Below are 14,719 nucleotides of genomic sequence, written 5' to 3'. Positions count from 1 at the left end.
AGTTGTACAGTCCATTTCAATTTGTTAGAATTGTAACCTTGAAGAAATCTGCGCGAAGATAGAAAGAATACACACTAGGTGTAAGCAAGACAGAAATAGTTGGAACAAGCTTGAACGAGCAGAGCTCTCGATGGGCGGTCTTAGGAGATCGGCTAGAACTGTACAGTACTAGACGAAAATGTTTAGCAATTTCTTAAAACAAAAATGTATATAAATTAACAATAGAAAACAAAGCAAAAGTTTTATAGGTGTGTAGAACGTTAAGTTAATTCACTTGTTATTATTTTTGGCTAAATATGCTTTTAAATAAAGCATATTCTTAAATTTTAACGAGGCAGTTTAAATAATTTCGCAAATGGTACTGTACACTTTTGTCTAGTTCTCGCTCGATGATCGGTGGAGAAATGAGCTCCGTAGACAAATATGATTGAATTTGGAATTATGCTACGGCGCATACTAATAAAGGGAAAGGGCGTATCTCTAACTTCTTGAAACGAACAGTAAGGGGTTTACATTCTGGAGCGCATGTTATGAAGCATGCAAAGCTAGTTATGATCTACGTTTCTACTGCTTGATTAAACCTGATCCAGTTTTAGGAAACTACGAAGATTACCTCAGGATAGGAAAGTGTAGAGGTACGTGTATCTATGATAACGATGATGATTATGAACTTTATCTTCAAAAAGGCGAATTCACTAGCGATTGGATATTGCAAAGTATGCAGGTACAGCACAAGATAAAATAGCCGGAAGTTGTTAACATCCTGTTTCCTATTACGTACATAAAGTAGCACTTAGACACGCGCAATGAATAAACTAAACTTTTAAAATGTTACTCACTATGAAGAAGACCTTGAACTTTTTTGCTTTTTTCATTCCGATTTGTGTTACAGTAAGTGTTAACCGTTTAAGAAGATAATAACGTTGACTTTTTTTAAGAGGTAAACCCAAAGGTGACAAACAGTTTATTTCCTTTTGTTTTGTACCTATGGATAATAATAACAAAACAATAAAGCGAATAAGAATAAACAATAGCACGTACCAATTACCTACCATCAAAAAAAAACAATAAGGAGAATTGTTTTGTTGTATATTTGTATCAGGAAGAGTCTGTACGAATTCATTCTATTTATTGTTTAGATGCCTGTATTAGGTAGTAACAGTAAAAAATTTCGCAATTTATAAACAAAATAAATCTTTTATTTGTAATAAATTTAAACTTTCTCTGTAAAAATTTAGTTCTGTTCAGAGTTAGCTTTAAAGAGATTGTATACAACTATTTTTATTGATGAATATCTACTTTCTTCACAAAGCAAGTATGAATTACGGAAGTGTAAAATCGATAAGGTAAAAATGGTCCCCTTAATACACAAATAAAGAATCTTCTTGTGTATCAGACAACTACAACCCTTCGTCTCTAAAAAATTTGATTTCCAAACAAAAACTGAAGACTCTGTATTATACTAATAATAATAAATATATATGATGTAATGGTTAATAATAACAAGACGAAGCAGAGTGAAACGTAGAAAATTAAAATGATGACTATTCAAGACAAGTTTCAGCAGCGGTTCAATTTGCATTCGAGCGTGTGGAATTTACAATTATAGTAATAAATAAATTTGTTGTCTCTTATTCAATATGCTTATTGTGTAATCACCTAAATTTTCTCCATTGTTAAGAGACTAACAAACAATATATAATAGACAGTGGTGCATTGCAATGGAACTTTTGCTTTAAAAAAATAACAACTATTTAAAAGAAAAAGACAGTGGAGTGTTGACACGATTGGGAAGAAAAAGTGTGGTGTTACAGGCGGATGATAACACAAAAGGTAAAATCATTTTTCGTTTAACTCCTTCAATATTCCTGTCGGTAAGGATTGTTGCATTTACTTTCTCTTCACGTGTTCCTATTTGAATGTCTGAGCCAAGTTCTCTTTCACTTGTTTTGACAGGTGTTTTGATTTGACTCGATTAGCATATTTCCGATTCCGAAGTCGTAGAAATAACAATCAAACACAGAACACAGAACATCGAAAGTTTGCAACAACTAGGTACTTCCTACACACTGCTTAACGTCTAACTTTTACTTTAAAGACATTTTAAGTACATGTGATACATTGAGATGTCTTTTATTAGTATTTACGTGCTTTTAATGGTTTAACTACATTGTTACCAGACTACTGTAGTTATAGTACATTAGCACATGACATTAATATGGCATGTACATACATATCTATGTATGGTACATATAATAACTTTTCATATCGAACTTTTAGAACAAAAGGAAGTAAAAGTTTGCACTTAATTAACGCGAAAAAAATGTAATCTTAAAACAAAGTACTTTCGAATTACTTATGTATCTACTTATTCAATATATTGAATTTAATCTGTTTATTAACCAGTTTTTTGAGTTTTGAGACCGATAATACGCACGTTGTATGTTTGGTCGTTGATTGGCTGGCAAAATTGTAACAATTTTCTCTTATTATACCATTTTAAGAAGTTGAAACTGGATTTCAAAGAAACCGTCCCTGGAATTGGGTCAAGTTGAACAGATACATGTAATACTTAGACGATTGCCTTTTAAAGCCTCTCAATAAGGCCTTAGTAAGGTATGACTCATAATAATTAGTGCAGCAATTTAACAAGTGTGGAGGCAAGTGAAGGGGGGAACTAAGTGGATAAAGTTAACTCCAGGATATACAAATTTATATTAATTAAACAGGTTTAGCTAGGATTTTATTTAGGGGTAGGTAGAAAATGTCACATTCAATCTTTTGTATATTTATTCTAATAATGGAAAATGATGAAAATTGGGAAATTTAATTCCGAAAAGAAGCTCTGTAATTCGAAAAGTCTAAGGGTGTTTTGTCCATGATAAAATGATAGTGAAATATTGAAGATAGAGTAAAGAGTCTGGATGTTGATTGTTCATCTAATTATGAAGAAGATTGGGCGTCTGCCATTTCTCATCTTCTTAATTACGCCTGTGATTGGAGCAACAAAAATGTATAAGAATTTTACAAAATGTTTGCATGATTCCATACAGTTTTGGGAACTTATGACTAGGAATTCACAGGATAGTGATTTCAACAATTCCAACTAAACCATTTCGTTGAGAATCCGTCAATCAGGAATTAAAATTTCATTGGTATAGTGTTTAAACGACTTTTGGAACGGGACTTGATGTCTTGATTAGCTCCTGCCATTCGATTTTTACCAACGATTTGGGCATGAGAAGGGTCGCCGCGAAATTCGTACCAAAAATTGTTCAATTTCGATCATAACAGCATCGCGACGATCTAAACTTGCTCTAGAGAGTCATAACTGGTGACAAATCATGGGTTTATGGTTATGACGTGGAAGACAAAGTTCAATCATCCCAATAGAAACTGCCGCACGAGCCAAGACCGAAAAAAGCGTGCCAAGTTAGGTTAAATGTGAAGGTTTTGCTTACAGTTTTCTTCGACTGCAGGGGTGTGGTGCATCATGAGTTCTTACCACAGGGTAGAACGGTCAATAAAGAATATTACCTGCAAGTTATGCGTAATTTGCGCGAAGCAATCCGTCAGAAACGCCCGGATCTGTGGAAGAACATAAATTAGCTTTTGCACCTTGATAACAACTCTGCTCATACACCGTTGCTTTTGCGCGAATTTTTGACTAAAAACAACACACTAATAATGCCGCAGCCACCGTGTTCCCAGGATCTGGACCCCTGTGACTTTTTCTTGTCCCTGAAGCTGAAGGGGCCTATGAAAATACGACGCTACGCTACGATTGAGGAGATAAAGACGGTATCGAAGGAGAAGCTGAACAAGATCACAAAAAATGATTTTTTGAAGTGCTTCGAAGATTGGAAATAACGTTGTCACAAGTATATAATATCTGGTGGGGATTATTTTGAAGGGGTCAAAATAGATATTCATCATCATCATCATAAGGTCGTCAGTCCTAAGACTGATTGGACATGTACCTCCACTCTTTCCTATCCTGAGCTAAACTTCGCATTTCCCTAAAACTAGAACAACCCACATCCTTAACTATTTGCGAAGAGTAATCTAATCTAGGTCTACCTCTACCCCTCCTAACTCCTGTTTCTGTCTCTAATAAGTCTCTGACTAGAACTTCATGCCTGGGAAAGTGTCCTACCAACCTATCTCGCCTATTTTTTATTGACTTCCATAGAGTCCTCTGTTCTCCTATTCTTTCCAATACCTCTTCATTTCTAACCTTTTCTACCCACGATATCCTCATCATCCGCCTATAACACCACATTTCGAACGCTTCTAACCTTTTCTTTTCCGCCGCTCCCACTGTCCATGTTTCGCACCCGTACAACGCCGTGCTCCAAACATACACCTTTAACAACCTTTTTCGAATTTCTAAATTAACCGTTCGCGAGCATAGAAGTGACTTCTTTTTATTAACGGCGACACGATCCTGCGCTATCCTCTGCTTTATATCCCTACTACTCCTTCCATCCTAACTTATCTGACTTCCTACGTATCTAAAATCAGCCACTTCATTTTTTCGTCTCCTATCTTTATATTCGCTCTTTCCCTACTTTTTCTTCCCTGGCATATCAGTATTTTAGTTTTACTTTTATTTATTTTCGTACAGTACTGATCTGTCAGTACCGCTTCCATTTTATTAAAGCTATCTCTAGGTCCTCCCTGCTAGATGCTAATACTGCTATATCATGAATTAATAAATAATTTTTGAAAAAACACAACATTCGCGTTACTTTTTCAATAGACCTCGTATGTAAAACTGGCTACCCCATTGTATCCACTGCGGCGCTATAATCTACTCTTCATTAAATAAGTATATAATCACAAAATCGATATTGAGGTTTAAATCTTTTCTTTTTTTCTAGTTTCTTAATATTTAGGCATAAAAAATATCGAATCGTTAATGGTTACACCTGTTTTAAACGTGACGCAATTTGCAATGTTTTGCAAAAAGTAAATCCTATAAATCAGTTGTACACTGCATTAATAATAATTAAAAATAATATTCGTTTACCGGACCTTGTACAAGTCAATAAAATCTCAGTCGGCTTCATGTTCAGATGATGAAACAACATCTTAACGATTCTTTCCGAGAGCTATAAATTTTTATTGCTTGTTACCACATTGGTAGACTCCTTTTTCCATTTTAACTCGCAGATAATATCATTAAGTGTTTGTTGATCTATTTTAGCATTGTCAATTGCAATAAATTTTAAGTGTTTAAATACCTCAGAGCAGTTTCTAATTCTGACCAAATAAAAAAAAATGGGTTCAAGTTTTCTTCAATGATAGTAAAAGTGAAGTTCTATTGGTCATTCTTCCCCTAATTTTTTATTCAGTTGTTTTTTTAATCAAAGCAATATTAGGGTTAAAAGTACTTTCTAATTCCAGGTTAAAATAATTAAAAACTACGTCGTAACAAATATACTTATGTAAGTGGTGTTTAATTATTTACTTATTTTATTTATTATTTTAATCTTGATCACAGAGCATGTACCACGTAACCAAAAATTCATCAGCATTACATTTTTAACTAAATAAAACTAGACTTGAGAAAGACCAATAACCTGGGCGAAATGTCGGTTGTGGTTCTTTAATTAAAATACTTTTAACCACAATATTGCTTTGATTAAATAAAAAAAGAAAAAATAAATTTTACTACACTCTCCTAGGAGTTAGCTTCAAATATTACAATACCAGCAAGATAACCTAATCAGACAAAAAAGACACAGCAGCCATATGCCAACCTAACCTAACCTAATCGGGCAAAAAGACATAGCAGCCATATGCCAATCTAACCTAACCTAATCGGGCAAAAAAGACATAGCAGCCATATGCTACGCCGACTATCATACATAAGAACGGATCATTTTATGTGTCGTCTTTTCCTATGATAAATGAATCAATCAATGACATACCGAGTTCTCACTTTCATAAATAATCACATTCAGTATGAACTAATTTTAGTTATTATTAATACAGAACCTGTAGATTTTAAATACAACTTGTAATAGTTTACCCGCCTTTAGCCGTTTATTTAAGTATTAGCGCAATTATTTTGTATTGCGGCTCCCACACAGTAGTTCATTTTATTTGTTTTTCGCGCAAATGTAATAATGTTGTTACAACTTAAAGAGTAAACATACATAAATCGACATGTAATCTTTATTTTGCAGGTGTAATTTAATAATGGTGTCCTGACCAGCACTGACATCATCATCATCATCTATCATTAAGGTTAAACATGCTGTTAAACAACAACATTGATGAATCTCCAAACGAAAAACGTAAGTTTTGTTTTGCCGTTTAACAATTTCTTCAAATTAAGCGCAAATTATTTTTTTTATTTTTTTGTGACATATTTGCGTCAGTAAATATTAAAGGAGTTTTCCAAAAAAAATTCTAAAAATATTTCCCCTTTTCTTGCATCAATGTTTTGGCATTTTTTAAGTCATTTTGGTTAATACGTTTGACATTTGGGATAGACATTCCTTAGCTGTAGAAATTTCTCCGTTTTCTACTTCGAGTGGTAGAAAATGTGGAATTTATATTTTTTAAGCTATACAAATTTTCGTAAAATTAAACTAAATATCCAGTAAAATGAGTAACGGGTCAAAATTAAAAAGTATTTTGGAAAATACACTAAAAAGCTTCACCAGTGAAAGAGAAATTTCGCAAACATTTTGTTATAATAATCGAAAAAATAGTAGCGGTAGAGCGGAAAATTTTGCCAAAAGAAAAGCTTCTAATGATAAAAAAACTTTTGCTGGTAAAATCGACGAAGGAAATAATGAAATTAATTACGCGGAGTTGTTACAACCTTACCAAGAAGAGATTTCAGAAGCTTTAGAAGTCATAATTATGAAAGCTTATAAAGGAAAAGATTTTAGTGAAAATGATAAGGTTAAGTCCCCTATAAACAACGACATTAAGCAATCCGAAAATAAAGTCTTAAAAGAATCGGATTATTGCAATTGTCATTCGTGTACAGAAAGGAGAAATTCAAACAACAAATCAAACCGAAAAAGCGCTGATAAGAATTCCATCCAATCAACGCATGATTACTACAAATCTTCCACAAGAAGGCAATCGAATGCAAGTAAAAATTCAATAGACTCCAGTCTCAATAAGTATGTATTGAATGGTTTTAACTCGAAACGCTTCGATTCTTTGAATAACTGCAATCCAAAATATCGGGAATCGTCAATGCCTTTAGATAACCGTAAAAACAGCGTGGAAAGAAGTAAAACTCTCACAATCAATAACTCTTGTCCTGTGTGCACATTTATAAAAAGTTCAGATAAACAAGACCGACCATGTAATGCCCAAAAGAAAAATCGGAAAAGAAACGTTTGTAGCATAATTAAAGAAGAAGCTATTCCCAAATGCGTTTGTCAAACGAAGAGCACTCTCGAAGACGATGAAACCAAACACAAATTCTGCGAGCATATGTCTCTTATTGGAGCTAAAAGATGTGACGTATATAACAAACTATTAAAACAAATAGGAAGTGCTGTCGATTTAGACAATACACCCGTTAAAAATTGTGCTGTTATCCAGCAGGTTGTAAATGCCATCACGGAATTGCACCAGTTGGAAAGAGAAGAGAACATGTGGTGCAAGTGGATTAACACTTTGTTACATAGAAGGGATCCCAAATGTATTTCTCTTGGTAGCAATTAATGTAATGCTGGTGTGAATGTTTTGTGATGGTTTTTGAGCAACAGTTCCCGTAAAGCAGATAATATTGTTCTTGATTCTTCTATGGAATAAAGCTGATTAAATCCGATCAAAGTGTTGCTTCATTTATGTTTATCTGATAATATATTTTAAGTCAACGTCCATACTAAATGTCTTTATGACAAAAGATGTGTCATTGACTATTAGGAGGTTATCAATTCCAAACTTTGATTGTCAGTGTGAATACTTTTTCTTTGGTCATCATGCCAAAAATTTGTTGTATGAACTATACCACTGCAGTAACGTATTTTGTTGATAATTGCGTGGAATATCAGAGTGTTAAATGCGTAGTTAATTATTTCAGTCAATTATGGAACCACATGAAAGAAGGAAATGTAAAAGGAAGAAGGAAAATGCAGGACCTCTAGAAAGTGAGGCGAAATCAAAATCAAGAAAAAAACACAAATGTTGTCGTAAAAAAGAGCGTCCAGTAACTTGGTGCGATTCTTCCTCTTCTTCGTCTTCTTCATCTTCTTCTACTGAAGAGGTAATTAGTAGAAGAAAAAAATCGGAATGTTGTAAACCCTGTTGCTGCTGTTACGATAAACAGGGCGTAGTCGACTATACCCAAATATTGCAACCATATAAAAAGGATATTCAAGAATGTCTAAAAGAGTTGCTCGAAAAAATTCATAGGGTAGCTTGTGAATATTCCTCTAGCACTTGTTCAATCGAAACCACTTGTTCATCTTCATCTACGCCTACGCCACCGTCAACTCTTGCGTCAACTCCTGCGTCAACTCCTGCGTCAACTCCTGCGTCAACTCCTGTGACTAACGTTCAAAAGGAGGAAACTCCCGAGAAAACAACAATTTCACAAAACCTACCAAGCGATAATGATTTTATTGAAATCTACCAAAAGATTTCAATCGAAGTAATACAGCCATCTGTAACAAATATATCGAGTGAAGATTCTAGTTTAAATTCCGGATCGGGCGAATCCTCCGGCGAACCTACAATAGTTGGATCATCATCAATAAATCACGTCCTAACTGTTCCAAGGAAACGAAAACGAACATCTAGCGATTTTGCCCGTCGTTCTGATTCGTCCCAATTAAAAAATAAACGAAAGCGTACCTCAAAACAAAGCACACGTTCGTCTAAATCGATTGTTCGGTCTCGAATAACCTCCGTTGAACAAAAACGAAAGTCTAATGATGATGAATCTCAGACCAATTCTACAAAATCTGGTAGTAAGAACCCAGTAGAAAACAAGCATTCTTTCCAATCGATAAATCATTCTATAGAAAATAACAGGAAATATAGTGAAAAAGGTAGACGTACTATAGAATCAGCTGATCAAGATCCACCTGATTCACCTAAACAGTTTACTGAACTCGATAATTACCAATCTCCATACCCTATTTATGTACAAAACAGGTGCACCAACACTGATAATAATGAAACTGAAAGTGTACCAATAAAATACAGATACATGTCTCATCAAGAAATTCAAACTGTAGACCTCAATGAACATAGCAAAGATACCGAAAATGTTGAACGTAGGTCCGTGTCAAATCAAAAAATACAAACTCCTAATTCGTGGAAGGATAATAAAAGTCCTGACAATGTTTCCATAAAGAGCAAATGCAAATCGTCCTATAAGAAAACGCAAACCGAAAAAGTATCATTGAAAAGTAAAGGTACAAACTCTACTCTTTTAAATAAAGTTGTTCCATTAGATGTCGTACATGAGGAGCAAAAGCAAGTCCACGAAGAGATTCCGCAGTGGTGCGATCGCAATAATTCAAAAACCACTGAATGTCAAAATTTTGGTCAAATGTTTCCTGAATCTGAAACCAGTAAAAGCAATGGTATGAAAACTTCAACCAAAATGTTTAATCCAGTAATTGATTCTTCCCACGATCCTGACAAAAAAGATGATCAAGAAGAGTTTTTAATGAATTATGATCCTGAAAACAATTCCGCTCTAGTGAACTATGGAAACGCGGTATCTGGTGCGAACGAAACTAAAAGAATTTCTTATTTACAAAATGATAATGATAAAAGAGGTGAGCATACTAGTAATTAGATCCATTATCTTCAAGATTTCTTCAGTATGTTGGAAGGTACATGTAAACATAGTGTGAATTTAAACTTTCTTTCATGCAGTCCCCTTATGATTCTCATGTTTCTTTTAAAGGCAAGAAAAATATTTCTCACTGGAAAGCAAAGAAAGATGACGATAAAAATCCCGATCATATTTCATGGTATGAGGTGGAAGGTAGTGATCTGTACCATCATAATGTCGAAAAACAGCATCGTTATTGCAATTACAACGACGCTTCTATAGTTACTGGGACCACTCCTTGCTCTGTATCTGATACAATCGTTCACGAAGGTCCCTTTGATTTACCTAAAACTCCAAAACAGCATCATTCTCGTTATACTTCTGAACGTAGAAATCGGCATGATTTTGACGATTCATACAGAGAAAAACATTCAAATGATATACATGGAAGACATACAAAAAATCAGGATCATTGTAGAAATCCCAATGCGAGAACCTCAATTGAGAACAGTAGGGGCAGTGATTCAGATTGTGCATGCAAATACCAAACCCCTGCTTGTTGTTCTTCTTGTCCCGCTTGTGATGATGATTCTCGTGATACAATTTCCATAAGAAGTGAGCACAGGCGTATCACTCATAGAAGTCACACTCCTCAGTTACCTGCTACAACGGCAGCTCCACCCAAAGTAATTCAGAGACGTTCCACCACCATACGTCGTCGTCACGATGGATCTGGTAAAGCGTCTTCTCTTGGCGATAGAATAGGCACTGATTATAGAATTGAAAGTCCTGGTCAAAAGGGTCACACCGCTAAAATTAGTCATGAGGTTTATCACCAATATAGTAAACCTTCTCCGAAAGGGAGTATGGGGAATGACGGTAGCCTTTCTGCCACTACTGTTGAAAGGTTAGTTGTTGAAAAAGATAACGAACGTCATGAAACTATTTTCCACAATCCTAACGATCTGAAATCCATTCGACATTCATTTAAAGACGAAGAAAAGAAATTGGAAATGGATGCCATGGAGCTTCTGAATAAATTAAAGAAAAGGCATCTAGTTGATAATTTATCTAATCGTCATTCTCACAGTAATACACCAAGTGCACGACATAGTAACGACTCGTATTATCAGTCTGGGCCCAAAAGTCGTGAATACAAGAAATACGAAGATCTCAGTAACAGTAGCGGTTTCTTCACGTCTAAACGCGAGGAGCCTTACTTCGATCATTACGATGGGGAAAATTATACACATTCAAGACGTGGTCAGAATTATTTTGATGATAATGATTCACTCACAAGCCGCAGTACACCCAAGCATTACTCTCACGATCATTATGATGATAAAAGTTATGATGACAGAACGTCTTCTAGAAGTAATCGTTCTGATGGTCATTCTGGTAGTGGAAGACGCAAGAGCCATAATAAAAATGGACAAAATTCTTATAGTCACAGTTACCAGAAACATGATGATGCTCATAATAATTCCCGTGATCCTAGTGAGTTGGAATATAGAAATCATCATGGTGATGCAGCTTCTGTTGCAAGTCGTCGGTCACGCAAACATAACGATAATCACCATCGACATGGTAAACACGGTCACCATGATGATAAGCTTTCCGTCACTAGCGAACACATGCACTCAACCCATAAGAGACGCAAGCCAAGAAGAAAACGCAAATGTTGTTGCACAAAATGCACCAAGGAGGCCACAAAGCCGACATGTAACAATGAAAATCTCGAAGAGGTGACAATAACACTAAAGAAGTGTTGCTGCGGAAATGTGGATGGTGATCATTATAAACTAATAACTCATGGCTTAGATACAAAACAGGAAAGCAAATGTTCCGGCGATGAAGCGAGAATGCAATTCTTTCAAAAGTTGGCATCGGTGGGAGCGAAACGTTGTCAAATTTACAACCGTCTCCTGACTCAAATGGCACAATTGCAAGCTGCACAAGTAAGAATTTTGGAATCGCTCAGTTCCAGTTGTGAATCCGGGAATCAGAACATGCTACACCAAGCAAAGTCCGCTATTGAACTGTTGAACAATTTGGAACAGATGAAGAATGGACAATGCAGTTGTCGCGCAAGTTTAAATATGAATAATACCCTGCGTTGTCACGTTTACACGAAACTTTTAAACATCGTAGAAAGTTTGGCGAGACCAAGAACTAATTGTTGTCAGCAACCGTGCAACAGGTCCAGTTATTCGCACTGCATCCTTGACGAAATGAAGAAAACACTGAATGAACTGATCCAGTTGGATAGCGAGGACAATTGCAAGTGTGAAACGTCATTCTCGTGTGATGGCGGAAATGCTTTCCCACAATGTCTGCCGATTTGCCCACAGGAGCACTACGTTTGTTGTCCATGTATAGATACATCGTGGGGAAATGCCGTTGGAGAACTCAAGAGAACAATCGCGGAACTGGACAGGTTGGAAAGGACTGAAAATGAAATCCGAAATTCTTCGTGCCCGTGCTGCTGCAAGAAACGCAAGCCAATTGCATACGATTTAATATTAAAGAACTCTAAGTTCAATATTCAAAATTCTTCAGAAAAGGCTGCTTGTAACAACGGCTTTATACAAAACGGATGCAGCTGTTGTTACGAATACGAACAGCATATGACTGGCAAGAGGAGCAAAACTCTTCAAGACTATCTACGATCTGCCAGACCAGACTTCATAAACTCCGCTGACGAGAGAATGAAATATTTTCAGAGATTAGGAGAACTTAGGAGAGAACAGTTCGAGGGTTTTGCAGAATTGCTCAATTTATTGGGGAATTTGCAAACGAGCGCGAACATCAATCAGCGAGATGCAAGAGTCAAACCTTGTATACACCCTGAAGCTGTTGAAAATAAATACTTCGGACCATCGAACTTGAATTGTGGACAAAATGCTGTAGATGAAAAAGAAAGATGTATCAATAGAATAATGTTGAACTTATTTAACAAAACAATACAACGTTTGGCGTTGAAAGGTAAAACAAATATTGCGATGGATAAAAGTGTTTTACAATACACTTAAGCAAATATGTACATTGTTAATGTGAAGTTCTTTATTTTACATATACTAAATAATAAAAAGCAATAAAATGTGAAGTACACCATCGAATTAGGTCAGCAACCATTAATATTGTTTCATTTCTTTAAAATATTGCTTGACTTTATCGAGCGGTATGTCCTAGAGGTTCGCCGGTTCGATTCTGGGTCCGTCTGCGTTGGTCCAAATTTTTCGGTGGTTTCCGTGGATCACTTAGGCAAATGCTGGAGCAATAATATTCCACAGATAATCTTTCATTCTCTTCTGTCTTCATTTCGTCCGTCTCATCTCTCTCACACCCGAACCACCACCCACCCATTCCCACGATTCCTGAAAGAAGGTTGAAGAGGGCCTTCCGCCCTACTTTCTGGCGTAGTCCGGAGGGCTGGTGGGAATGAAACACCCAAAAGTTTTTTTTTGTTGACAGGGTCATTTAGAGTAACTGTGCGCGGTAGTAAATTCATTGTAAATGTTAAGTGTATCTTCTTCTTTCAGGTTTTTGGATTTACAATTCTTATTTTCAAGTAGCACTTCTCAGAAAAACAAAATATACTTCATTTACTTTCTCTAGCGATATTCCCCTTCCAATATATTGGATGCGTCCTTACAAAATCGTAGGTAGGGATAAAAAAGCTCATTATACTCTCGACTCTTGTTCATCAAACATACTTTTTCATACAGTACCTGCCAAAAGTTTTGTTCAATCATGAATAGTAGTGCGAGTCGAAAACAAGCGTTAAAGCCTTTAATATGTCTTCAAATATAAATAAACATCTCGTTGATATTTTCAGTAGTAAATGGTACCAATAACAACACATTTGAACAATGCAATTGTAGTGGATAAAATGGTCAATTTTTCCGTGCAGTACTGTACGGATTATACGCTCCTTGCCGGTTAAGAGTTTGGCCGAGAGTTGTCTCCTTTCTTTTCTGGCCTAGTGCTGTTCTTTTCTACTTTGCGCCGTTCAAACTGAAGGCCACATCGCTACAGAAACTAAACGACGTATACTATTATAATTTAGGTAATTGTGTACTGACTACATATATTTTAAAGTAGGGGGAGGGATTTTGCGGCCAGGTACAATTTGTAAGTTGTTCACGACACCCTGTGTATAGAAGGGTTTAACTGAAGCATAAAACACTATGCGTTGGACATCTGGACGTCAGGTGTCAAACGATATTAACGAGCATTCCCAAGCACCAAAACGACAACAATAACAGCAAGGCTATTAGAAGGAGCGCCATGTTATTGTATATATGTAGGTATTTCGATTACGGAAATAAAGCTCCGGACCGTAGTTCCGGTACGAAAATAAAAAAAGGAACAACGACTTTTCAACACAATCGCTTACTCTTTACAGAATGACTTGTAATCAATAATTTTAATTAAATACGAAGTGCTTCAACAAATATTAAAGGTGATAACTGAAGTCGCTTGTTTTCGACATTTAGGGAGTCAGATAACTCATATACTTAATGGAAGATGCGCTGGAGATACAAAATAAAGAATAGCACAGGGTTCCTAGGTCATTTTTAAACGTAGGATCGCGGATGGTTAATTTGAATCTTCCAGAAGGATGATAATTGGAACAAAAATTCAAGGAATAAATATTATGATGATAATAATGATAAAATTTTGTAATTTATTATTTCCTCATGAGTTTAAATTTCCAAAGATTTAATTATATAATGAAGACAATTAAAAGTTAACATAGTAAACTAAAGTTGGCCCAAATCTTCGAAGATCATCTACACTTTTAATTCTTGTATCTAATAAAAAAGAAATTTTAGAGAACTTAGTTCCCATTTTGTATTGCAAGTATCATGAATATTTCCCCAAAATGTTACAATACAAACAAATGCCCCTTCGGGTTATGTTGGTCGTTCACCCTACCCTCCTACC

General features: G+C 35.6%; 2 protein-coding genes across 3 annotated transcripts in view; both read left to right on the top strand.

The window, feature by feature from the left end:
- LOC108735068 (echinoderm microtubule-associated protein-like 2) overlaps positions 1-14,719 on the top strand; it is a 73,260-nt gene that overhangs the window by 14,215 nt on the left and 44,326 nt on the right. For both annotated transcript variants that reach the window (XM_018466866.2, XM_018466867.2), the window contains exon 2: positions 6,195-6,305. In XM_018466866.2, the coding sequence (XP_018322368.1) occupies positions 6,263-6,305 (43 nt within the window). In that variant the 5' untranslated portion in view covers positions 6,195-6,262. The remainder of the gene's footprint in view (positions 1-6,194; positions 6,306-14,719) is intronic.
- LOC108735067 lies at positions 7,805-12,868 on the top strand. Its single transcript, XM_018466860.1, has 2 exons — positions 7,805-9,770; positions 9,902-12,868. Exons 1-2 carry the CDS (start codon positions 8,069-8,071, stop codon positions 12,799-12,801), a joined length of 4,602 nt encoding a protein of 1,533 aa, XP_018322362.1. The 5' UTR covers positions 7,805-8,068; the 3' UTR covers positions 12,802-12,868.

The sequence above is a fragment of the Agrilus planipennis genome, unplaced genomic scaffold, assembly GCF_000699045.2.
Source record: "Agrilus planipennis isolate EAB-ADULT unplaced genomic scaffold, Apla_2.0 scaffold20, whole genome shotgun sequence".
NCBI lineage: Eukaryota > Metazoa > Arthropoda > Insecta > Coleoptera > Buprestidae > Agrilus > Agrilus planipennis.
The sequence above is the reverse complement of the archived record's forward strand: the minus strand, read 5'-3'. Positions and strand labels throughout refer to the sequence as shown.

What these genes read in the sequence shown, in the direction of transcription:
- LOC108735067 (XM_018466860.1), top strand. Translation starts at nt 8,069, where the DNA reads ATGGAACCACATGAAAGAAGGAAATGTAAAAGGAAGAAGGAAAATGCA. An exon ending in AAATGATAATGATAAAAGAG is followed by an intron (nt 9,771 to 9,901) that starts GTGAGCATACTA and finishes TTTCTTTTAAAG; the next exon opens with GCAAGAAAAATATTTCTCAC.